This window comes from Ovis aries, chromosome 11 (genome assembly GCF_016772045.2).
Source record: "Ovis aries strain OAR_USU_Benz2616 breed Rambouillet chromosome 11, ARS-UI_Ramb_v3.0, whole genome shotgun sequence".
NCBI lineage: Eukaryota > Metazoa > Chordata > Mammalia > Artiodactyla > Bovidae > Ovis > Ovis aries.
In genome coordinates, this window is record NC_056064.1 from 27,338,798 (window position 1) to 27,362,203 (window position 23,406).

The window sequence follows — 23,406 nt, forward strand, 5'->3', positions numbered from 1 at the left end:
ATGAGAAGGGGCGGGGCTGGGGCGCGGGGGGGGGGGGGGCGGTGTTTGTGTTGGAAAATCCAACTGCGCCACGGGGCGGAGCGGCCCCCCCAGCCCCGACCTGGGAGAAGGGGGGGCCGCTCGACCCCCTGGGCGACCTTGGGGAACCTGAACACCTGGGACACCCCAGAACCAGGTAACGGGGAGCCGCGAGGGTGTCTGGAAAGAGGGAAACCGTCTCGGCGCAGGGGGGGCGGGACGCCTGAGGCGCAGGATGGGTAGAGATGAGGATGGACGTTCGGGTCTCTGGAGAGGCACTGGGAAGAAGACTGGGTGCAGGACGTCTGGATCCTCTAGAAGAGGTTAGGGCGGCGTGAGGGAAGAACTGGGCGGCAGATGTCTTGGGTTCCGGATGTTGAGGGGGCCCTGAAAGGACTCCCTGTCCCTATTGGGCTGGGATTCCCCTTCCCGACACTAGGGCGGGGGCGCAGCGCTGCGGTCCCTCTCTGAAGGGCAGGACTAAAGGTCAGGGTTTGCAGTTGGACTCTTGAGGGCGGGTGTGGTCAGAAAGGGATGTGTCTCAGGTCCTGGGGCCGCGTTAAGCCTCCCTTTGGTTCTTCCCACGGATGAGGTGTGTAGCCTCAGCTGTGACTCTCACACCGGCAGCCCCGACGGCCTCGCAGCGGTAGCTTTCGCCCCATCCCTTCCGCGGCACCTCACCCCGCTGCACTCAGCCTCACCGCGCTAGTCCCCCATCCCCGGTCCTGCCCCCATTCTGCCACCTCGGGTTACGAGCTCACCCAGCTCGGGCCCTTCTCCACTGAACCTTCGCGACGTAGCCGCGAGATGGCGAGAGCGAGACGCGCACAGCGCGACTCCGGGTTCTGGGGTGGGGGATGTGGCCTTGAAAACAGCCGAAGCTCCCTGCTCGGCCAGAGGGAAAGGTGGGCTGAAGTGCTTGTTTGACTTCCTGTCATCTCGGCCCCCTCACAGGAAACTGAGGGCGGGAGGGCGAAGGGCAGGGGCGGGAGAGGGGCTCAGGGCTCATTCTCCGCCTCCCCTATCTGCGATAAATAGTGGGGAGGGGGCACGCGGGCAGGTTACTAAGCAACGGAAATTCGCTTCCTGTCGGCTGCGGCTTGTGGCTGACTTAGGATGGGAGTTGGCAGGGTGGGGGGCTGGGAGACCGCGGCGAAGGTCGAGGGCAGGTCGCCAGGTTCTCGAGACACAGAGAGCCCTAGGAGGAAGCCGGGGAGCAGCGAGCTGCGCTGCCACAGAAACGGACTCGGCGTGAGTCCGGAGGGAGGCGGGACCCAGGAGCAGTGATGAGCTCCGCTCCCCTTCCCTCTTGGGGGTTGCTTGCCCTGTTGCCAGAGTAACTGGAGAGCTAGACTCCGGGGCCAGATTCCCGAACTCGCGCGTCCGCCCAATCGGCTCCAGCGGCTGCCCCTGACATCAGGACCTTGGCAGCCAATGTGGAGGAGGCATCTTAGAGCGAAAGGAAGAGAGACAGGGGAGGGGAGGGGTGGAGGCGGGGAGGGGGGAGCTGCCCGGGGCCCGCACGTGCACTCCCACACGCTCGCGCCCACCCCCCTCCCTCCGCCGCACGCGCCCGAGTACCCCACCCTGCGCTTGCGCGGCCAGTCAGCGCTCACCGCGCGCCCCCGTTTCTCCTTTCTAGAGACTCGATTCGCAAAAGAGTACCGGGCTGCGCTTCTCAGCCTCTGGGGACCCAGACGTCTGGGTCCGCTAGCCTTCTTCCTAGGGGTCTCGAGCAGTTAATGCCCAGCCTGGCGTGGGAGGAGCCAGCTACCTGTTCCCCACCCCAGCTGGCGCCCCACTCTCCCAGGTGGGCTGGGCGGAGCTGTGGTTTCCGGCCCCATATGCTTCGCCGCTGCCGTCCCGGGCTCTGGCTAAAGTTGCCTCCCCAAGAGGAACCGAACGGGTATCAGCGCCCCTTCCCGAGGCTTCACGCGCTCGGGCCCGGCTGCTGTTGGCAGCAGGGAAGGGCTCTGCGGGGAAGCCCCGGACGCCCCAGGTGATTCTTCCCGCACCATCACAACCCGTCTTCGCGTGAATTCCTCCCCTTGGTGTGCACCGAGATCTTTCCCATCCTTAACGTTTCTTCACCACTCGCCCTGGTGCTCTTTGCACCTCCCTCGGCTCCTTTCGGGCTGTCTCTCCCGGTCCTCACTTGTCCTTCTCGGCTTCTCTCAGTTATATAACTCTTCCTCTCGCCGTGTCCTGATTTCAACTCCACAGACTCCGCCCTGGAACAGCGCGGGGAGGGGCAGGAGTGTTGGGACCCAGACAGATTCCGGCTGGCGGCCGGCTGGGCACAGGGGATCCCGCTGATGGGAGACGGAGCCCCGCGGGACCTGGTGCCCCCGCCCCCCACCTCCTGCCCCCCCCTACGCGAGATCTCGCTCAGGAGAGAGAAGGCACAGTATCTCAGAGGCGTGTCGGGACTCCGTCAGAAATGTGGGTTGGGAGGTCAGGGCTGGAGGCGGAGAGGAGGAGCCGAGAGGCCCGAGTCCCTGGGATTGGAGCCGCGTAGGGGGCAAAAGATAAGGGCGGGACGCCTGGGTTCCTTCCTTCCTCTCCTTTTTGGGTTCCCAGAATTCCTGAGGCTATTTCCCAGGAAGCTTAGCCCGCGGCTCCTCTCCGCCCCTCGGGGTCAAAGGTCTGTGTTAAAGGTGGCCTGGGATGATGTCACCCGTGCACGTGCCCTGGGATAGTTGCCAGGCGATGAGGCCTCCACCCCTTTCCATCCCAGCCCCTCCCCCCACCACAACCTCCGCCCCGAGTCCAGCTGCAGCCCCGTGCCATCTTTCCCCCTCCTCCGTTCCCTTGGCCTTAGCGTCCTGCAGGTGGGAAACCCTGGCCTGGAGTTTTTGAGGGGGAGGGGCAGGGGTGTGGTGTGGTGGACTTTGCCCGTTTGCTGGGCTAAGCGAAGCTTGGGTCACTTTTCCCTAGATTGACACAGAAGAGCTTTCCCTCCAAGCCCCCTGTACCCCCTGGAAAGAGCCTCCCAGCAGTCTTTTTACTTTCCCACCTGCTGCATTGCCAAGAGGCTCATGGCCCCCACCCCCATATTGAGTTGAAGTGGGAGTGGTTGCCAGCCCCCTGGCTGTGTGGTATACATCTGGACGCCAGCTCAGCCCTGACCTTAATCAGTGGCACCCCACCCCCACCAGTGAGGAAAGGGGTCAAGAAACTATATGAGACTGAAAAGTCAGGGTCTTTATTCTGTGTAAGTGTGTGGATCTCTCTCTTGAAGGAAGGGGACTCAGTTGATAGCTACTGCGGCCCTTCTCTGTTGAGTTAAGTCCTGGGGTTGCTAATGGTATTGGAAAAAATTGGTTTCTCTTTTCCTGTACCTTTAGGGCTTGGATTGTCAGATCAGACCTGGATTCCATTCTCAGCTCTGCCACTTAGTGGCTACAGGAATTTGGAAAGGTCACAACCTCTCTGAGCCTCCTGTTCTTAGTCTGGAAAATTTAAATATCAATACTTATCTTGTAGGTAGTTTATGCAAAGCACCTAGCACAGTGCCTGGCACAGAATGAACACTGAATGCTTGTCATGAAATGCTTATTATTTTTAAATGCTGTTAGTTATTATTTTTATTATTCTGGTTGTTAGGCCTGCTTCAAACTGGCCAAGACCTTAGGAGTAGGTCAGGGAGGAGTGGAGAATGTGTGCCAATGTGGTCGGTGGGGGGAAGGGGGCTGGGGATTAGCTTCCCCTGCATTGTGCATTTTATTTGATGAGGGCTTTCCTCAGATTTGTATTGCTTTCTTTGGGATTATTTTTCTCCCTCTTCTTGGAGAAGAAACAGCTAAGACTATTCCTCTGGCTGTGAAAATAAAATAATTGTATTGTGGTTCTTGATTTTTGAGCAAGACCCCAGTCCCCTCCCATGTTCTCTGGAGCCTTTCAATTTTGCCAAGGGACTCTACAGTTTCCTTTGCGGGGACAGGGCTGGCTGAGGGGTGTGTAAAAGGTTCGGGTGGGTGGGCAGAGAGACTAGTGCAGGGGGGTGGGGGGGGGCGAGTAGTTAAAGGAAGAGACCGGAAGGGAGGAGGAGGGAGCCTGCTGTTGGGGAGGGAGGGAGGGGAGGAGGAGGTGGAGGAGGAGGAGGAGGAGGAGGAGGAGGGAGGGGGTTGGGGAGAGCCTGCTACAGTTCTTTGTTTGACTCCGGGACTCAGGGACGGGGAGGAGGAGGGAGGGAGGCCGAGGCTGCAAGCGCCGGGGCAGGCCCAGGAGGCAGAGGAGGGACCGTCTCCCCCACCCCCCCAGCCCCCACTCCCCCCCCTGCTGCTCCCCCCCTCCCTACCCGGACTCCGGGGGCACCGCCGGGGGACAGACACCCAGCAGGTAACCCCGGCCTGGCTCGCCCTCTCCTCTCGGGTTTTCCTCCACACCCTCCCTGTGACCCCTTTCCCCGGTTCCGTCTCCCCATTTCCCCTGGCTTGCCTCTTTCCCCGTGGCCCTCGGTGTTCCATCTCCCCACTTGGGGTAGTCACCCGCTGGCCGCGCCGCTGTCTCGTGCAGCCTGACTCCCTTCCCCTCGACCGACAGCTTGTGCACCCCAGGTCTGCCCGCGGCACCTTTCGGGGCTCTGTCTGGCCGCTTCTCCAGGCTTTGCTTTCCTTCCGACCTATCTATCCCCTGGGGCTCTGAGGCAGGAGGGAGTCCCTGTCCTTTTCTCGCTCTCCCAGTTCCCCGCCCCCCAACTCTGGCCCCCTTTCTCCTTCTAGCAGTCTCTAGGGGGTGGGGAGAGAACCGGAATTTGGGGGGCCCTCTGGAGGGGCAAGGGGCTGTATGTCTGTGGGCGAAAGGGGCTGTGAGTGTGTTGGGGTGGGGGCGGGGGCGGTTAGAGACCCGGCTGCCTGTCTGTTGTCCCTTTAAATGGCCCTCACATTTCTGGGGACTTGTAGGGGGGAGGTGGCCAGCCGCCTGCCTGGGGGGCAGGGCCCTCTGTTCATCCACACAATCAGGGGTGGTAATGATTTAAAGGGACAGCTTTGGTGTGGCCGATGCCACCCTTGGCCAGCTGGAGGGGGAGCCGGCAGGCCTCGTCTGGGGAGGCTTGGCTGGCGAGCAGGGCATTTGAGGCTGAATCTGTCTCAGGGCCTGCCAGGTCTGGGACAGTGCTTCAGCTGGGACCTGCATGGAGGGTGACAGCTTGCCTGGGGGCCACTTAACCTGGGCCTTCTCCAGGGCCCCACCTTTGGGTTCAGGGACTCCTTGGCCAAGAATCCTTGAGTCTAAACTACCGAGCCTGTCAGCCACCAGGTGGGGGCCACTGGCAGGTCTGCAGGTGAGCGCCGGCCAGGCACACTGGAGCTGGCCCTTCAGCTCCCCCTTTTGTTGTTTGGCTCTGTGCACAAGAAAGCTCCAGCCCCTCCCCCAGCTCCCCCTTCCCGTCCACATGCCCCCGCCCCCCCCCCCACCACACACACACACACCCACCCCAGCTGTTGGACAGATGAATTACAGCCTCCGGCTTGGGGCCAGGACTGGTGAGGGATTAAAGCTCTGGGGCTGGCCCTTTAAATGGCTGTTGGCCCCTCCCCCACTCTAGTGTCCAGACACCCTATACACACCCTTCCTGACCCCCTTGGACGCCCCTCACTTCTCCTCTTGCTCTGTCCTAAGGCCTGCTGCTCCCCATTTTATAGGCTGGACTCTCCCTAGTATTCCCTTCTCCCCCAACATAACCCTATATACAAATGCTACAGACTGCACACACATAAACACACAGTTACTCTCTGGTCTCACATTCTGAGAGTCCCTGTCCTGGAGGGTTCCAGCCTCAAGCTTCCTTCCCCAGCAGAAGGACCTTGCCTGCCTGGCCTCCCTAGCCTGCAGCTGACCACTACCCTGGCCAGGTGAGGGGCCTTGCATGGGTCAGAAATAGCACCTCCCTGGGGGCAGTGTCATCAGCAGCTGAAGCAGCTTGCAGCACATTGCATCATGGAGGCTGGGGGCTGGGGGCTAGGTGCTGGTGGCCTGAGTCTCTGGGGCAGGGGGAAGGATAGGGGCTGGAAGGCCTGAGAGTGGAGAGGCTAAATGCTGAGCCCAAGTGTCTGGGTCCTTAAGGGCAAAGAACTGTGGCTAAGAGGGCAGAAAACAGGTCCCTGAGGAGTGAGTTTGAGGTGAGGGCAGACAGGTGTGACCCCTAGATGGATACCTGATTCTTGGCCCTGGTCCTAGACACCTACCTTCTTGTCTCTGAGAGTTAGGAGGGGAGGGAGTGGGCCCCTATCGCCTTCTTGGGCCACAGAGAGGAAGGAGGTGATGGGGAAACAGGATATGGCCTTGATGGGTGGATGGAAGGGAGGCTTGCAGCAGAGGCCACTTCCAGACTCAGGCCTAGAGTCACAGTCCTTGATGAGGAGGAAGGCTTCCTCCCTGCTTGGCCCGTTCATCTAGTCTGGCCACCTGTACTGCTCACCGTGACCTGCCTGCACCTGCCTGGGGGAAGGCAAGGGGGCAGAGTACAGAGGGTGGGGTTGACTGGTGTCTTGATAAGGTTAGGGAGGAGGCAGCGCTGAAGGAAGAGTTTCTGCAAGTCCAAGGTCAGGACTGAAGCTGACTTGGGTGAGATGTCAGAGGTGGTTGGGACTTCTTTGGGACCAGGGACTCTCAGCAGGAAGGTCTAGTCAGAAGAGGCATCATGGGCTGGATGTCCACTGTGGACCTAACACCAGTGCTGTGGCATGTGCCCTCACTCCCTGGTCCAGACTGCTTCCTAAAGGGGAAGGCTCTTGGATTGGCTTTTTCTGGTTGCTATGGAAACATTCCATTCTCCTATCCCATCTGACCACCAGAACCAGGTTTCTCCTCAGTAAGGGGATAGAAGGGGCACAGGAAAATTCTCCAGCCTGGGAGGACCCACCTCTAACTGGCTTTTCTCTTTTAGGTTCCCCCAGGCACCATGCCAGCCCCGTAGTACCACCCACCTCACCCACTGCGGTCTGCTGCACCCTACTGCTGGGACACTGGTTCCAATGAGACAGGGCACACCAAACTCCACCTGGTAAGTCCTGCTCTGAGCAATGCAGTACCTCCCCCCAGCAGTCCCAACTCTGCATCTCATGCAAGAAAGATTGGTATGATCTAGATCATGCCCACTCCTCAGAATGGTCCAGTCCAACGCTGAGCATCCCCCCACCATGTGGTGATTGAGTGGTTCAGTCTTCCTCATTTATGGTGCTCCCCTCTGTTGTATATGAATGGTTCATCCCTGTACTTCACCAGCCTCTTAACTACCACCAAAAAATCTACCCCCCTCCCCAAGTGCCTCAGCTCAGTTACTTATTGAATTAACCTGGGGTTTGCAGGCCAGAAGATAAAGATAGCTGGAGGGTTTTGTTTTTTTTTTTCTCGTTTTGGAATGAGGAGGGCTTTGCCCTGTAAGAGTTGTTGAACAGCTTGGCTTATGAAGGGTGATTGGAAACTGAATTAGAGAGATACTGGAGGCCACTGTCACGAAAACCTGCCTCTTCTGCTTCCCTGTCTCCTCCTGCCAGTTCTCTGCCTAAGGCCCTGCTCCATCCTCTCCCCCATTCTACAGAAGAAATTATACCTAAGCTAGAGACCTAAATTCTCTTAAGTGCGTGTTGTTCATCTCCACTACTCAGTAATGGTATTTTGAGTGGAACTTAGAGAGTTTTCTTCTATGTATCTCTCATTATTTGGCAAGATGGTTGGCACATTGGGGTGCCTCAGCAGAATTGCATTGAATGTGTTAACTGAGTGAGCTTCATGGCCAAGAAACTGACCGCTTCTGAGAAATGCTGCACAGCTTCCTACCTACATCTTCTCTAGAGGACATGAGACATTTGGGATGGTAACATGGGGGAAAGCTGAGGAACAGACTGACCCTGGAAATGTCCTGTGAGGATAAAACCAACAGGGATAGTACAGAGGCATTATAGAAGAGTGGTGAGAAGGCGGCTCTGGAAAGAAGCCTAGCTCTTACTCAAGGGCTTGACCAAGTTATATAACCTTGCTGAGCCTGTTTCCTCATCTGTAAAATGGGGTAGTACGACGTCAAGTTCTAGAGAGGAGTTTTTGAAAATGTCTATAAAGTGCTTAACACTGTACCTGGTATGTAGTAAGTATTCACTAAATGCTAGCAATTAACCATCACACTGGGAGCCACAGGGAGCTGTGAGGATAAGCAAGGTTGTTGAAGAATAGGACATAAATGAAGGCAGTGCCTGAGCCCTCAGTCATGTCTGACTCTTTGCAACCCCAGGGGCTGTAGCCTATGGAGTGGGTTGCCATTGCCTCCTCCAAGGGATCTTCCCCACCCAGGGATCGAACCCACATCTCCTGCACTGGCGGGCAGACTCTTTACCATTGAGCCACCTGAGATGCTCCACAAATGAAGGCAGGCAAACCTCTAAATACTTGACTCAAACAGAAGGCTCACTGATCCAGCAGGATGCGGGGGATCAGGATGTGGGGGAGTGGGGCGAGGAGTTAGCAGGGTCAGCCTGCTCCGGTGTCTCCCTGACTCTGTTCAGGAACATGAAGGCAAACACAGAAGGGCATGTGCAGAGAGACACACGTGATCACGCAAGTGATGCAGAGGCAGTCCCAGACAAAAGACCGAGACAGGAGCCAGGCAGACACACAGACCGTGTAGACAGGCGTAATGACAGGAACACGTCAGACAAGGCACTGAAGGAGACAAGATGAGCAGATACGCAGGTGCGCACGGAGACAGACACCGGGACCCACACACTGCCGACCTTGTCAGACAGACTGGTGAACACAGCGGTCCAGTCAGAGGCAGACACAAGGCTCGCAGTGACACACAGCGGGCCGGGGCCGGCACTGTCACTTCTCGGTGAGGGGCGGGGAGGGGCCGGCAGCGGGGGAAGGCTGGGGAAGGGAATCCCGAACGGGCTGCCTGCCCGGGGTGGCTGAGTCACAGCGGAGCCCCAGCCGGCGGCCCTCCCCTCGCCTCCCCCTCCCTCAGGTAAGAAGCGAGCTGTAACCCCTCGCTGCCACCAGGCAGAACGGGGCTTGACAGCGAGCGGGACGTGGCAGGGTTCCCGGGCCGGCTCCACCTCCGCGCGTGCCGCGTGCCTGCTGACGGCCTGCTCGGTAATACCGTATCTGCGGGGGTCTTGTCTTTGGCCGGCACGTGAATCTGCGTGCTCATGTCTGGCCCCTCATCCCGCACGGTAGGAGCGGTGTGCGGCTCCTCCGGCCTCGCGCCCAGAGAGAGTTAAGTGGGTGTGATTGATAGAGTGGGTCTCTCTTGGGGCTCTAGGGGGAGGGGGGCCGGTTAAAGTCCCCGAGTCCAGAGCCCGGATGGAGGGGGCGGAGCTGGGCTTAGCCGGGAGTGCCCGGATGGAGAGGGCGTGGCTTCGGCTGGAGAAGAATTAACCCCTTCGGAGCGGCTGACTCCCAGGACTCTGGGTCCGACGGTAGAGGCTGGAATGCCTGTCCAGAAGTGTACTGTCCTCCCAGCCTGGCTTTGGCTGCGTGCGTCTGCCTCTCATCTGTGTTTGAAGAGCCTGTGGGTGTCTTTGCCTGCCGGTGATTGTCCCCTCCCCTGGGTTAGTACGGACACCGGGAGTTGGGGCGGGCTATTCCTGACCCAAAGCGAGAGTGGAGGTGAGAGTGGACCGTGCGCGGGCTGCCGGCAGCTGGGGAACAGGTGTGAGCGCGGCGTCGGGGCTGCACAGCGCGGGGAGGGGCCGTCGTGGGGGAATACGAGAGGGGAAATTCCGCGGGACCGGTGGGGAGCGGTGTGTGGGCTGAGTTGTGTCTGCCTCTGACTGTGTGTGTGTCTGTGTGTGTTCAGGGAGGCGGGGGCTGAGTCAGTGGGAATAAGGGGAAGGTTTTCTGGGTGACTCACGCTCCCCCACACCAAGCCTGAATCACACCGCGAGGGAGGGCTTTGTACAGGAGGCGGATGGGAAGTCAGGCGCCTGGGTCCCGGGTGGGGACAAGGACCCGAGGTGGTCGACAAGAGTGAGTGTGTGTTTAGTGTACAGGAAGTTTTTGTTCTCTAGAGAGAGGGCTGCTGTATTCTGAGTACCGGCGTAGGGGTTTGTGGACAGAGGTGGAAAGGAGCTGGAGGACGGGACTGGCTGTTTTAGGGAAAGCTGAGTCAGTTCCCCGTGGGAAAGGGGAAGTGGTAGAGGGGAAGTGTCATCATCGCAGAAGGGGAAGTTGCATTTCCTGGTAACTGGCAGCGCCCCTCGGCACCACTTCCCAGTCGAGGGTCTGTTCCTCAGATGTCCGGACCCTCAGTTCCCCGTTTTCCCTTGTCTGGTCCATGAATCCCAGGACTTAGGTCAGGGCAACTGGCCAGGGCTATGCTAGACCGCAGTTAAGCTCAGGGCTTGGTAACTGACAGACTGTTTGGTGAGGAGATAGTTCTGACCGAAACTCCGCGTGAATCGCGGGAAGGGTCCGCAGAGCCCCGGCGCCTACCAGGGCTCGCCGGGGACCTGTGGGGTCCAAGCGCTTGCGTGCAAACAGATGACCTTGCCCTGCGGAGGGTGGACTGTTTTCACCAGAAACCTGCCTGCCCTTGTGGGTTGGGTGGAAATTTCCCCACAGGGCAGACTTCTCTCGGCGAAGGCGAACTTTCCAGCCGCCCCCAGCCCCTTGTCGCGCGTTCTCCCCCGGCTTCCTGCCCGGCGCTAGCTCCAGCTGGAGCGCTGGCCCCGCCCCCGCCGCTTTGTACTCTACACTCGCCTCTCGCAGCTCTTTGTACTCTAGACTCTCAATGGACCGATCCTGGAGCGGAGCCGGCTTCCTACCTGCCGGGACGCCGGGTAGGCGAGGAGGCGGCGAAGGGACCGTGATCCTGGGCTCGGAGAAGCGAGAAGGAAGAACTGGGGCTAAAGGGAAAGTGCCCAGGAATGGGAGCGCTGCTCCCTTCGTGGGTCTAGCCAGCACCGACGGGAAAGGGTTGGGGGGCGGGGTGAAAGAGGAAGTGAAACGGGTTCTGGGTTCTTTAAGGGAGTGGGCGGTGAGAGTGGGACAAGGGTGATGTCACCGCCTGGCGGGCCCCGCCTTCCTCCCTCCCGAAGGCCCCCCCCCCCCCCCCGCTACTCTTACACACGCCGCTTCCGCTGCGCAAGTAGCCACGTCACGGGCAACCCCCGAAATCCCCCCTCCCTTGGGGGGCGGGGGCCACGTGGGCCGTGGGGAACCGCGTGGCCCTGGCGGGTAAGGGCATAGAGGATACGGGAGCCACGCGAGAGGGGCCACTCGGGACTGCAGTGCGCGACTTCTCAGAAGTTGGGGGATTAGAGGGGGGTTTTGGTTTTGGGGGTCGGTTGGTATTGAAGACCTACAGAGCCAGGGGAAGTGGAGCTGGAGGAACTGGGTATGAAGCTGGGGACTGACCATGTTTTGGGATGGGGGTCAGGGGTGGGGGGTGGAGCGCTCAGATCGCGGCGCGGGCGGGTTTGTGTGCCATAGAAGTTGCCCTGAGTGGCCAGCCCTAAGCAGTTCCTAGAGGGTGGGGAGGTCAGAGGCTGGGCGAGATGAAGTGAGGAGGGGCAGCGACGGCTATGTCAGCATTGTGCATCCGTGTGCCAACCTTTCGTCTTAGGCGGCGGGACAGGGGCGGTTTTGGGCGGTCTAGCGCGGACCACTGGCGGCTCTGTGGGCGCGTGGGACTTGCGGGTAGCTCCATGCTCCAGGCTGGCCCGAGTGTGCGACCCGCCGCCTTCGCATGGGTCGCAGGCTCCGCTTGCCTTGCCCGATCGAGTGTCAGCTTGGAGATGGAGACCCTAGGTGGGAGCCCCGGGGTCACGTCGGGGTCATCCCGGGCAGAGCCCGTCTGACCGGCTCCGCCGCCCCTCCTCCCCCGGCAGCGGCCGGGCTAACCTTGCTCCTATTGGTCCCAGCCAGGCTGTTACTGAGGCGGAGACACGGGTGATGATTGGCTTTCTGGGGAGAGAGGAAATCCTGTGATTGGTCAGGTCTCCGGAGCTCGCCGACGCCGGGAGAGGACGCTCCCACGGAGGCCGGGTAAGCGGCCGCTGCGGTGCAGCTCGGCCCCCCGGGCTCCCGCCTGGAAATCTGGCAGCGCAGCCACCCCTTCACCCCGGCTTGCCCTCCCGCGTGCTCCACTCTTCTGGGCCTCCGAGGGTTCCTTAGGCCAGGTGGACCACTCCTCGGGGATAGTCATCTCTGCGCAGATCAGAGACCTGTAGGGGACTGTGTGCTGGCCTGCTCACATCACTCCTTTTCCACTCCTCTCCGTAGAATTGGCTGTGAAAGGCCCTGGGCGACTCTCTGGGAGCAGTGGGCACTCCTGTCAGAGCGGCTGGAGAGGGACCATCACCCCAGGGAGCTGGGGCAGGGGGCCGTGCCCGATCTCCAGGGCTCCTGGGGCCACTGCTGACCTGGTAAGGGAAGACTGGGCCCGGGTCGGCTGTGTGTACCCAGCCTGCTCAGTCTTTGTCCCCTGTAGGATCATCATCTCTCCTCTTTGATTTAGGCTGGATGCATCGGGCAGTGGACCCTCCAGGGGCCCGCGCTGCACGGGAAGCCTTTGCCCTTGGGGGCTTGAGCTGTGCTGGGGCCTGGAGCTCCTGCCCGCCCCATCCCCCTCCTCGGAGCGCATGGCTGCCTGGAGGCAGGTGAGAACTTGTTCAGTCTCTGCCTCCAGGCACTCTTTTTCCCATACTCTGCTCCTCAGCCTCGTCATCCACCTGGTGCCATCCCTCTCTTCTGCTGTCCATCTGGTGGGCCTCAGTGTAGCCCTCAGCTGCTTTCTCTGTTTTCCTCACAGATTTCCTCTTCCTTAGGTAGAGAGAGACAGGGCTGTTTCACCTTGCTATAGATTAACAGAGTCCTTCTCTCTCCAGGTGCTCTGCCAGCCTCGGGCAGCCCCCACTCTCTGCTCCCCTACCCCCTTCACACGGCAGTAGCTCTGGGCACCCCAACAAACCATATTATGCTCCAGGGTGAGTGAGGATTGAAAGGTGCTGGGGATGGGAAGTAACGCTGGGTCTTGTTCCTTAAGCCTTACCACCTCCCCTCCCTTTCTGCTCTGTAGGACACCCACCCCAAGACCCCTCCATGGGAAGCTGGAGTCCCTGCATGGCTGTGTGCAGGCATTGCTCCGGGAGCCAGCCCAGCCAGGGTTGTGGGAGCAGCTTGGGCAGCTGTACGAGTCAGAGCATGACAGTGAGGAGGCTATTCGCTGCTACCACAGCGCCCTTCGATACGGAGGAAGCTTGGCTGAGCTGGGCCCCCGGGTCGGCCGACTCCAGCAGGTGGGATGAGGCAGGACACAGGGACCTGGGGTTGTGAGTTCTGACTCAGTGTTCTCATCTTCCATCTGCTTCTGCCCTGTCCTCTGCACTGTCCCCCCATCTTCTCAGGCCCAGCTCTGGAACTTTCACGCTGGGTCCTGCCAGCACCGACCCAAGGTCCTGCCCCCATTGGAGCAAGTGTGGAACTTGCTGCACCTTGAGGTGAGGCTGGGGCTGGGTGGGCTAGGGCCGGGGGCCTGGCCAGGTCTGCACCTGTGTCATTCTCTCTTTCCTTTCTGTCCTTAGCACAAACGGAACTACGGGGCCAAGCGGGGGGGTCCCCCAGTGAAACGAGCCGCTGAACCCCCAGTGGTGCAGCCTGTGCCTCCCGCAGCACTCTCAGGCCCCTCAGGGGAGGAGGGGCTCAGCCCTGGCGGCAAGCGCAGGAGAGGCTGCAGCTCTGAGCAGGTATGATGGCACCTGGGTGGTCAGCAGTGAGCAGGCAGAGCTGGGGTGAGGAGTGGGACTCTCACACTCTCTTTTCTTCCAGACGGGCCTTCCCCCAGGGCTGCCACTGCCTCCACCACCATTGCCACCACCTCCACCACCGCCCCCACCACCACCCCCTCCCCCACCTCTGCCTGGCCTAGCCACCAGCCCTCCATTTCAGCTGACCAAGCCAGGGCTGTGGAGTACCCTTCATGGAGATGCCTGGGGCCCCGAGCGCAAGGGTTTAGCACCCCCAGAGCGCCAGGTGAGCTCCCCTCTGTGGCCGCTTGCCTCTCAGCTCGGTCCCTGTGTCCTCCATTTCTCACGCTGTATCCTCATTTCTCACTGACAGGAGCAGCGGCACTCACTGCCTCACCCATATCCATACCCGGCTCCAGCTTACCCTGCTCACCCCCCTGGCCACCGGCTGGTCCCGGCTGCTCCCCCAGGCCCCGGCCCCCGCCCCCCAGGAGCAGAGAGCCATGGCTGCCCGCCTGCCACCCGTCCCCCCGGAAGTGACCTTAGAGAGAGCAGAGTTCAGAGGTCGCGGATGGACTCCAGCGTTTCACCAGCAGCAACCACCGCCTGCGTGCCTTACGCCCCTTCCCGGCCCCCCGGCCTCCCTAGCACCACCAGCAGCAGCAGCAGCAGCAGCAACACTGGTCCCCGTGGCGTGGAGCCGAGCCCAGGCATTGTGAGTGACAGCCGCAGGTGGCGGGGGGCAGAGCGTTGTGCCTGGAGCAGCCCTCTGACCACGGCCCTGCTCCTCTTGCAGCCCGGCGCTGACCATTACCAAACGCCTGCGCTGGAGGTCTCCTCTCACCAAGGCCGCCTGGGGCCCTCGGCACACAGTAGTCGGAAACCCTTCCTGGCGGCTCCCGCTCCCACTCCTCACCTGTCCCTGCCACCCTCACCTCCTCCACCCTCTTGTCCCCGCCTCTTACGCCCCCCACCACCCCCTGCCTGGCTGAAGGGCCCAGCCTGCCGGGCAGCTCGTGAAGATGGAGAGATCTTAGAGGAGCTCTTCTTCGGGGCTGAGGGACGCCCCCGTCCTCCCCCTCCCCCACTTCCCCACCGCGAGGGCTTCTTGGGGCCTCAGGCCCCCCGCTTTTCTGTGGGCACTCAGGATTCGCACACCCCTCCCACTCCCCCAACCACCAGCAGCAGCAGCAGCAACAATGGCAGCCACAGCAGCAGCCCTACTGGGCCTGTGTCCTTTCCCCCACCTCCTTATCTGGCCAGAAGTATGGACCCCCTTCCCCGGCCCCCCACCCCGACACTGAGCCCCCAGGACCCACCCCTTGCACCCCTGACTCTTGCCCTGCCTTCAGCCCCTCCCTCCTCTTGCCACCAAAATACCTCAGGAAGCTTCAGGCGCCCGGAGAGCCCTCGGCCCAGGGTCTCCTTCCCAAAGACCCCCGAGGTGGGGCCGGGGCCATCCCCAGGCCCCCTGAATAAAACCCCCCAGCCTGTGCCGCCCAGGGTGGGGGAGCTGCCTGCCCGAGGCCCTCGACTTTTTGATTTCCCTCCTACCCCTCTGGAGGACCAGTTTGAGGAGCCAGCTGAATTCAAGATCCTACCTGATGGGCTGGCTAATATCATGAAGATGCTGGATGAATCCATTCGCAAGGAGGAGGAGCAGCAACAACAGGAGGCAGGCGCGGTCCCCGTCCCCCCGCCTCCTCTGAAGGAGCCCTTTGCATCTCTGCAGCCTCCGTTCTCCACTGACACAGCCCCAGCCACCACTGCTGCCGCTGCCGCCGCCGCCGCCACCACCACCACCACCACCACCACCACCACCACCACCACCACGGCCACCCAGGAAGAGGAGAAGAAGCCACCAGCCCTGCCGCCGCCACCGCCTCTAGCCAAGTTCCCCCCCCCACCCCAGCCACAGCAGCCGCCACCCCCGCTCCCCCCACCAGCCAGCCCGGCCAGCCTGCTCAAGTCCTTGGCCTCCGTGCTGGAGGGACAAAAGTACTGTTACCGAGGGACTGGAGCCGCTGTTCCCACCCGGCCTGGGTCCTTGCCCGCCACTCAGTATTCCCCTGGTCCCTCATCAGGTGCTACCGCCCCACCACCCACCTCAGCGGCCCTGAGCGCCCAGGGCTCCCCGCAGCCCTCTGCTTCCTCGTCATCTCAGTTCTCTACCTCAGGCGGGCCCTGGGCCCGGGAGCGCAGGGCCAACGAAGAGCCAGCCCCAGGCCCCATGGCCCCCGCCCCGCCGCCCCCACCCCTGCCTCTGCCCCCTGCTCGCTCTGAGTCTGAGGTGCTAGAAGAGATCAGTCGGGCTTGTGAGACCCTTGTGGAGCGGGTAGGCCGGAGCACCACAGACCCGGCAGACCTAGTGGACACAGCAGATGCAGCGGACAGTGGAGTTGAGCGATTGCTGCCTCCAGCTCCAGCCAAGGAGGAGAGCGTTGGGGTGGCAGCTGCGGCAGGACCGGGGAGCAGCAAGCGGCGGCAGAAGGAGCACCAGAAAGAGCACCGGCGCCACAGGCGGGCCTGCAAGGACAGTGTGGGGCGGCGGCCCCGTGAGGGCAGGGCCAAGACCAAGGCCAAGGCCCCCAAAGAAAAGAGCCGCAGGGTGCTGGGGAACCTGGACCTGCAGAGCGAGGAGATCCAGGGTCGTGAGAAAGCCCGGCCGGATCTTGGTGGGGCCTCCAAGGCCAAGCCACCCACAGCTCCAGGCCCTCCACCGGCTCCTGCCCCCTCTGCCCAGCCCATACCGCCGGCAGCCCCTGCCCCTGGGAAGAAGGCTCGAGAGGAAGCTCCAGGGCCACCAGGGGTCAGCCGGGCTGACATGCTGAAGCTGCGCTCGCTCAGCGAAGGGCCCCCCAAGGAGCTGAAGATCCGGCTCATCAAGGTAGAGAGCGGTGACAAGGAGACCTTCATCGCCTCTGAGGTGGAAGAGCGGAGGCTGCGGATGGCGGACCTCACCATAAGCCACTGCGCCGCTGACGTTGTGCGTGCCAGCAAGTGAGTTGCGGGCTGTCACCTGGGAGGCTGTTGGCCTGGCCTGGCCTGGCCCAGCAGGAGGGCCCCTTACCCAGCCTACTGATATTTCTGTTTTAATCATTTCACTGTCTTTCCACAGGAATGCCAAGGTGAAAGGGAAGTTTCGTGAGTCCTACCTATCCCCTGCCCAGTCTGTGAAACCGAAGATCAACACTGAGGAAAAGCTGCCACGGGAAAAACTCAACCCACCCACACCTAGCATCTATGTATGTGTGCCCTGTATGCTTAGAACCGCCCCCGCCTGTGGATTTTAGGACAGGGTTGGGGCTGTTGGGGTGCCCTGAGCCTAGGACGGGGCTCTGATCCCAGCCCTGTCTCCTTGGCTGTCCCTCAGCTGGAAAGCAAACGGGATGCCTTCTCGCCGGTGTTGTTACAGTTCTGTACAGACCCTCGAAATCCCATCACCGTGATCCGGGGCCTGGCAGGCTCCCTGCGGCTCAGTGAGTGTGTGGGCAGAAAGGTGTGGGGAGGGCTGCAAGGATTTGGGACTTTGGGGACCTCTGAGAGTCCCTCCTCTGGAAGACCGGACCACAGCTATAGTGGGCTTTCCTTAGTCATGTGTAAGCCGTATTGGACGAGTGCTCTGAGCGGGGCGTTAGCTGACCTCAGGCTTCCCTTCCATCTGTTGGAACCCAGCAGTAGGCAGGTGGAAAGGGGATGTATCTCAGGATCTGGTTAAGAGTCATTTCTGGTTTTCTTGGTGATGAACGATGTGAAGAATACAGGTGGTGCAAAACCTGAGAAGCCTCATGGTTTAGGGCTTTCTTTTTCAGCTTTTTATTGTGCACAATTTCAAACAGATAACAAACGCAAAGGGAAACCATATAGAATTATAAAATCAGTTTTGTTTCTTCTGTACTTGTAGCTTTCTGTTACCCACATATCCTCCCCTTCCTTCACTTTTACTTGAAGCGCATTCTAGGCTTTCACTTGACAGAAAGAAACCTTTCATTGGATCCTGTGATAATGTAAAGAAACTCTTCTTCATTGAGCATATAGTGCGTCAAGTGTTCTGCATGTGCGGCCTCATGTATACATGAGGACTCTGGGGGAGGGGCTGGGACTCGAGCAGCAGAGGGAGAAAGGGGGTTGGCTCTGATCCAGGTAAAGGCCAGGTCAGGGAGGGCCTCCCAGCTTCATGAGGGGCTGGGGTTTTCTCCTGTGCTTGCTGGGTCGAGCTCTGGGAAGCCTGTGTCCACCCCGTCAGAGGTGTAAGGAGCAAGGAGGGACAGGGTGAGTTGGGGCCTCACTCCTTGCTTGGCCCTCCCTTGCAGACTTGGGCCTCTTCTCCACCAAGACTCTGGTGGAGGCTAGCGGGGAGCACACAGTGGAGGTGCGCACCCAGGTGCAGCAGCCCTCGGATGAGAACTGGGATCTGACGGGCACACGGCAGATCTGGCCCTGCGAGAGCTCCCGTTCTCACACCACCATCGCCAAGTACGCGCAGTACCAGGCCTCATCCTTCCAGGAATCTCTGCAGGTGAGAGCTGCCCATGCAGGCAGAGGCAGGGGGTGTGGGAGCAGGGGACTTGGAGCCCTGGTTGTGGTGGGCAGACCTCAGGAAGGTGGCTGACCCAGGCCTGCCTACCCCTGTGGCCGAGCAGGAGGAGAAGGAGAGTGAGGACGAGGAGTCAGAGGAGCCGGACAGCACCACAGGAACCCCTCCTAGGTAGGACGCTTTGGCCCTGGTGTTCATGACTCCTTCCCTTCCCCTCACTTCCCCACCAACCTTTGCGCTTCACTCCTGCAGCAGTGCACCAGACCCGAAGAACCATCACATCATCAAGTTTGGCACCAATATCGACCTGTCCGATGCTAAGCGGTCAGTGGGGCTGAGGCCAGGGAGCTGGGGCGGGAATGCCAACGGGTTGGCAAAGTCCAGGTAGTTGCTCACCTGGCTGCCCCCTCGCCCCTGCAGGTGGAAGCCCCAGCTGCAGGAGCTGCTGAAGCTGCCCGCCTTCATGCGGGTCACCTCCACGGGGAATATGCTGAGCCACGTGGGCCACACCATCCTGGGCATGAACACGGTGCAGCTGTACATGAAGGTGCCTGGCAGCCGAACGCCAGGTGCGCTCCTAGCAGTGCTGCCGCCGGCGCTCCTCTGTCAACCAATGAGCGCCCAAGGGCGGGGTCGTCGCGCAGCGCAGGCTCGGCTCCCACTGACCGTGCAGTTCTCTGTCGCCCCCTGCAGGCCATCAAGAGAACAACAACTTCTGCTCGGTCAACATCAACATTGGCCCAGGAGACTGCGAGTGGTTCGCGGTGCACGAGCACTACTGGGAGACCATCAGCGCCTTCTGCGATCGGTGCGCGCCGCCTTCGGCCCTTCTCCCCTCTCCCCAACTAGATAAGCCCCCACGTCCCGTCCTTGGATCCCCATATTTCCATCTGACCCTGTGGTTCTCCTCCAGGCACGGCGTGGACTACCTGACGGGTTCCTGGTGGCCAATCCTGGATGACCTCTATGCTTCCAACATCCCTGTGTACCGCTTCGTGCAGCGCCCCGGAGACCTGGTGTGGATTAACGCGGGCACCGTGCACTGGGTGCAGGCCACCGGCTGGTGCAACAACATCGCCTGGAACGTGGGGCCCCTCACCGGTGAGAGAGTGGGGCCAGGGTGAGCCACTCAGCGGTGAGGGGCTGGGTCCCTGGGGAGTGAGCCCTGTAGAGGGGTGGGCTTGGAGGGTGCCAGGGCTGCGGCCCAAGTGGTCACCTGTCGTGATACTCTCTGGCCTGCAGCCTATCAGTACCAGCTGGCCCTGGAACGATATGAGTGGAATGAGGTGAAGAATGTCAAATCCATTGTGCCCATGATTCACGTGTCCTGGAACGTGGCTCGCACGGTCAAAATCAGCGACCCCGACTTGTTCAAGATGATCAAGTAAGGGAGGGCCCTGTTTGGGAGGGAGCCCATCCCCATCCGACCTGGCCCGCAGAACAATTCCTGGTTCCACCCCCCTTCCTCCAGCCACCTCTCCGCTGGGTCAGTCTTGCGGGGCTGCTGTGCTGGGTCGGCTGACAAGGCCCCTGCCCCAGAAGCTTTGTTCTCTCGCAGTCTGAGTACGTGAACTTTCTCTTGAGACAGGGATGTGTCGGGCGGTGACCGGGGAGGCCCGGCCCGCCCCACCATCCCCTCGCCCCGCCCGCAGGTTCTGCCTCCTCCAGTCCATGAAGCACTGCCAGGTGCAGCGGGAGAGCCTGGTGCGGGCCGGGAAGAAAATTGCCTACCAGGGCCGGGTCAAGGACGAGCCCGCCTACTACTGCAACGAGTGCGACGTGAGTGCCCCCGTCCCCGCTTCCCTGAGGGCCAGCGCTGTCCTTGGGCCTGCATCCCTGTGACCGCCGCCCCCTCCCCGCCGCAGGTGGAGGTGTTCAACATCCTGTTCGTGACGAGCGAGAACGGCAGCCGCAACACGTACCTGGTGCACTGCGAGGCGTGCGCGCGGCGCCGCAGCGCGGGCCTGCAGGGCGTGGTGGTGCTGGAGCAGTACCGCACCGAAGAGCTGGCGCAGGCCTATGACGCCTTCACGCTGGTGAGGGCCCGGCGCTGCGGGCGGGAGGGCGGGCAGGCGGGGGCCGCGGGGGGCGCCAGGGCGGGCTGGGGGTGGGCGACCGCACCCCTGAGCCCCGCCCGCTCTCTCCCGCAGGCCCCCGCCAGCACGTCGCGATGAGGCCGGACGCCCCGCCCGCCCTCCCGCCCGCAGGGCGCCGCGGGGCCACCAGCACACGCCTGGGCTGGACCTAGGTCCCGCCTCTGGCCGGGAAGGGGGTCGGGCCTAGCCCTTCCACCCCATTGGCAGCTCCCCTCACTTAATTTATTAAGAAAAAATAATTTTTTTTAAACAAATATGAGGAAAAAAAGGAAAAAAAATGGGAGACGGGGGAGGGGGCTGGCAGCCCCTCGCCCACCAGCGCCTCCCCTCACCGACTTTGGCCTTTCTAGCAACAGACACAAGGACCAGGCTCCGGCGGCGGCGGGGGTCACATACGGGTTCCCTCACGCCTGCCAGCCGCCCGCCCGCCCGCCCGGCGCAGACGCACGCGGCTCGCGTATGTACATAGACGTTACGGCAGCCGAGGTTTTTAATGAGATTCTTTCTATGGGCTTTACCCTTCCCCCAGAACCTCCTTTTTTACTTCCAATGCTAGCTGTGACCCCTGTACGTGTCTCTTGTTTATTCACTTGGTTATGATTTGTATTTTCTGGGTTTTTTTGTTTGTTTTTGTTTTTTGGTTTTTAATTTATAACAGTCCCACTCACCTCTATTTATTCATTTTTGGGAAAACCCGACCTCCCGCACCCCAAGCCATCCCGCCAGCCCCTCCAGGGACAGCCCGCTGCCGGGCTCTCCCTGGGCCCTAGTGTGTGTCCGGGCCCGGCCCGACCGTCTCCGCCCGTCCGCCCGCCCGCTCGCGGCTCCAGCCGGGTTCTCATGGTGCTCAAACCCGCTCCCCTCCCCCTGCGTCCTGCACTTTCTCGGACCAGTCCCCCACTCCCGACCCGACCCTAACCACGCCTGAGGGTGAGCGACTCCTGTACTGTAGGGGAAGAAGTGGGAACTGAAATGGTATTTTGTACAAAAAAAAGAAAAAAAAAAGAAAAAAATTTTAAAGTTTTAAAGAAAGAACTATGAGGAAAAGGAACCCCGTCCTTCCCAGCCCCGGCCAATTTTAAAAACATGGACCTTCCCCTCACCACCCCATCCTCCCCTGTTTTCTTTTTAAGCGTGAAACAGCCCAGGCCAGGGCCTCACTGGGGCAGGGACACCCCGGGATGAGTTTCTCTGGGGCTTTATTTTCGTTTTGTCGGTTGTTTTTTGTTTTCTCTCCTCCACGCTGGGGCTGCGGAGGGGTGGGGGATTTACAGTCCCGCCCCCTCGCACTGCACTGTCTTTCTGCCCCAGGGGCAGAGGGGTCTTCCCAACCCTACCCTTATTTTCGGTGATTTTTGTGTGAGAATATTAATATTAAAAATAAAATCAGAAAAAAAAATCCTGTTTCGGTAACGTGCTAGTGGTAGCAGGGAGAGCCCTGGGAGGAGGGCAGCGAAACCGTGATTGATGGGGAGGGACTGCGCAGACCCCGGCTAGGGGAGCCCCTCCCCGGAGGCGCCTGTGGAATGTCCAGAGCGCCGGTCTCTCCTTGGCATGGGGGGGGTGCCTAATCCTGGAGTCGCATTCCAGGATAAGGGGGGGTGGGGTGGGGAGAGGCTGGGCCGGGGGAGGGGCAGGAAAGAGGGCTATAAGGGCCGCGGCCCAGGCGGGAGGGAGCCAGGCAGGCCATGGCGGATGTCCCCGGGGCGCAGCGACCGGTTCCCGGCGGCGGCCCAGAGCCCCGGGACCCCCTGGACTGCTGGGCCTGCGCTGTGCTGGTCACGGCCCAGAATCTCCTGGTGGCCGCCTTCAACCTTCTCCTGTTGGCGCTGGTGCTGGGGACCATCCTGCTGCCTGCTGTCACCATGCTAGGCTTTGGCTTCCTCTGCCACTCCCAGGTGAGCATGAGCCCGCGTTGTCGGGGAAGGGTGGCGGTGGGGTCTGTGGGCTGCAACCTCGCCGGGCCCGGGCTGTTTGGCTTGGGCCTCATGCTGCTTCTCCTCCCACAGTTTCTTCGCTCCCAGGCACCCCCTTGCACCGCGCACCTGCGGGACCCGGGCTTCACAGCCCTGCTGGTCACCGGATTCCTGCTCCTCGTGCCGCTGCTCGTGCTTGCCCTGGCCAGCTACCGCCGCCTTTGCCTGCGCCTCCGCCTGGCCGATTGCCTCGTGCCTTACAGCCGAGCCCTCTACCGGCGCCGGAGCAACACGCAGCCGCGGCCAGCCCGGTCCTCTCCAGGGCCCCAGGTTGCTCCAACCTCAGGAAAGGTCTGGGTCTGAGGACCCTCAAGTCAAGAACAACCCTGACGACTGCCCTCCCTCCAGGTCGGCCCAAGGACTTGAAGCTTACCCTGCCCTCACTCGTGCCTAAACCGGGTCCAGCATCCCCTTAGGGAACTGAACAACTGTGGACCCAATTCTGGTGAAAATTTACCACACCCTGAAAACCCACTTTCGTCTCACTACCCATATCTGAATCCTGAACATCTGGGCTGGACCCTGCATCCCCCCAGCCCCCTGTGAATAGACCTCGCTGGTGCGCTGGTGCTCTCCTTTTCCGGTGCTGCTCCTAGTATTTACGGACTGGGGGTCGCGGGGAGGGGTGGCGAGGTTGGAGGGGAAGGAGTCATCACACATCAATAAAGAATTAATGAACTGAATGCAGTCCTGGGATCCTGTGAACAGAGGGACGGCACAAACACTATCATTCCTGAAACGTGCCCCGGAGCAGGAAACAGCAAACGGGTGGGGGGCGGGGGTAGCTCTAGTTCGCAGGCCAGAGCATCCTCGTCTCCTGGCCTTCCCTTATCTCATTAGCCCGCTCTTCCTGGCCAGACCCCAGAGCTCTGTCCTTGACCCCAAAGGCACCTTCTCACCAATAGAGTGAAGGGGGCTCGGCCTCTGTCGCCTGCCCTGCTCCCCTTGGGGACCCAAGTCTTTTCTCTGACCCCAGTTTAAGAGGAACTCGGTGTTGCCAGGCCGGAGAGGGAAACAATGGGCTTTCCGGAGCAGGATGACACCCCCCCTCCCTTCCACAATTTTGGAGCAGCTGCGTGGGAGGGAAGACGGAG

The 23,406-nt window shown here is 61.0% G+C and overlaps 2 protein-coding genes across 17 annotated transcripts; both read left to right on the plus strand.

Annotated features, from left to right (window-relative positions):
* The first annotated feature begins 40 nt into the window (after nucleotides 1-40).
* KDM6B (lysine demethylase 6B) lies at nucleotides 41-21,688 on the plus strand. 16 transcript variants are annotated; one of them, XM_027974949.3, is made up of 24 exons: nucleotides 41-175; nucleotides 6,911-7,027; nucleotides 11,880-12,003; nucleotides 12,241-12,383; nucleotides 12,476-12,617; nucleotides 12,846-12,944; nucleotides 13,037-13,256; nucleotides 13,365-13,457; nucleotides 13,542-13,703; nucleotides 13,786-13,989; nucleotides 14,077-14,418; nucleotides 14,500-16,703; nucleotides 16,822-16,948; nucleotides 17,077-17,182; nucleotides 18,017-18,222; nucleotides 18,347-18,411; nucleotides 18,493-18,564; nucleotides 18,661-18,809; nucleotides 18,934-19,048; nucleotides 19,154-19,341; nucleotides 19,483-19,624; nucleotides 19,893-20,019; nucleotides 20,106-20,276; nucleotides 20,391-21,688. In XM_027974949.3, exons 5-24 carry the CDS (start codon nucleotides 12,481-12,483, stop codon nucleotides 20,412-20,414), a joined length of 4,953 nt encoding a protein of 1,650 aa, XP_027830750.1. In that variant the 5' UTR covers nucleotides 41-175; nucleotides 6,911-7,027; nucleotides 11,880-12,003; nucleotides 12,241-12,383; nucleotides 12,476-12,480; the 3' UTR covers nucleotides 20,415-21,688. The 16 variants fall into 16 exon arrangements, with proteins under 16 accessions (XP_027830750.1, XP_042112585.1, XP_042112587.1 ...); XM_042256651.2 differs by having other exon boundaries at nucleotides 18,496-18,564; XM_042256653.2 differs by having other exon boundaries at nucleotides 13,906-13,989.
* Nucleotides 21,689-22,015: 327 nt separating this feature from the next.
* TMEM88 (transmembrane protein 88) lies at nucleotides 22,016-22,995 on the plus strand. Its single transcript, XM_004023292.5, has 2 exons — nucleotides 22,016-22,234; nucleotides 22,346-22,995. The coding sequence occupies exons 1-2, from the start codon at nucleotides 22,025-22,027 to the stop codon at nucleotides 22,613-22,615; spliced, it is 480 nt and encodes a 159-aa protein (XP_004023341.4). The 5' UTR covers nucleotides 22,016-22,024; the 3' UTR covers nucleotides 22,616-22,995.
* The last annotated feature ends 411 nt before the right edge of the window (nucleotides 22,996-23,406 follow it).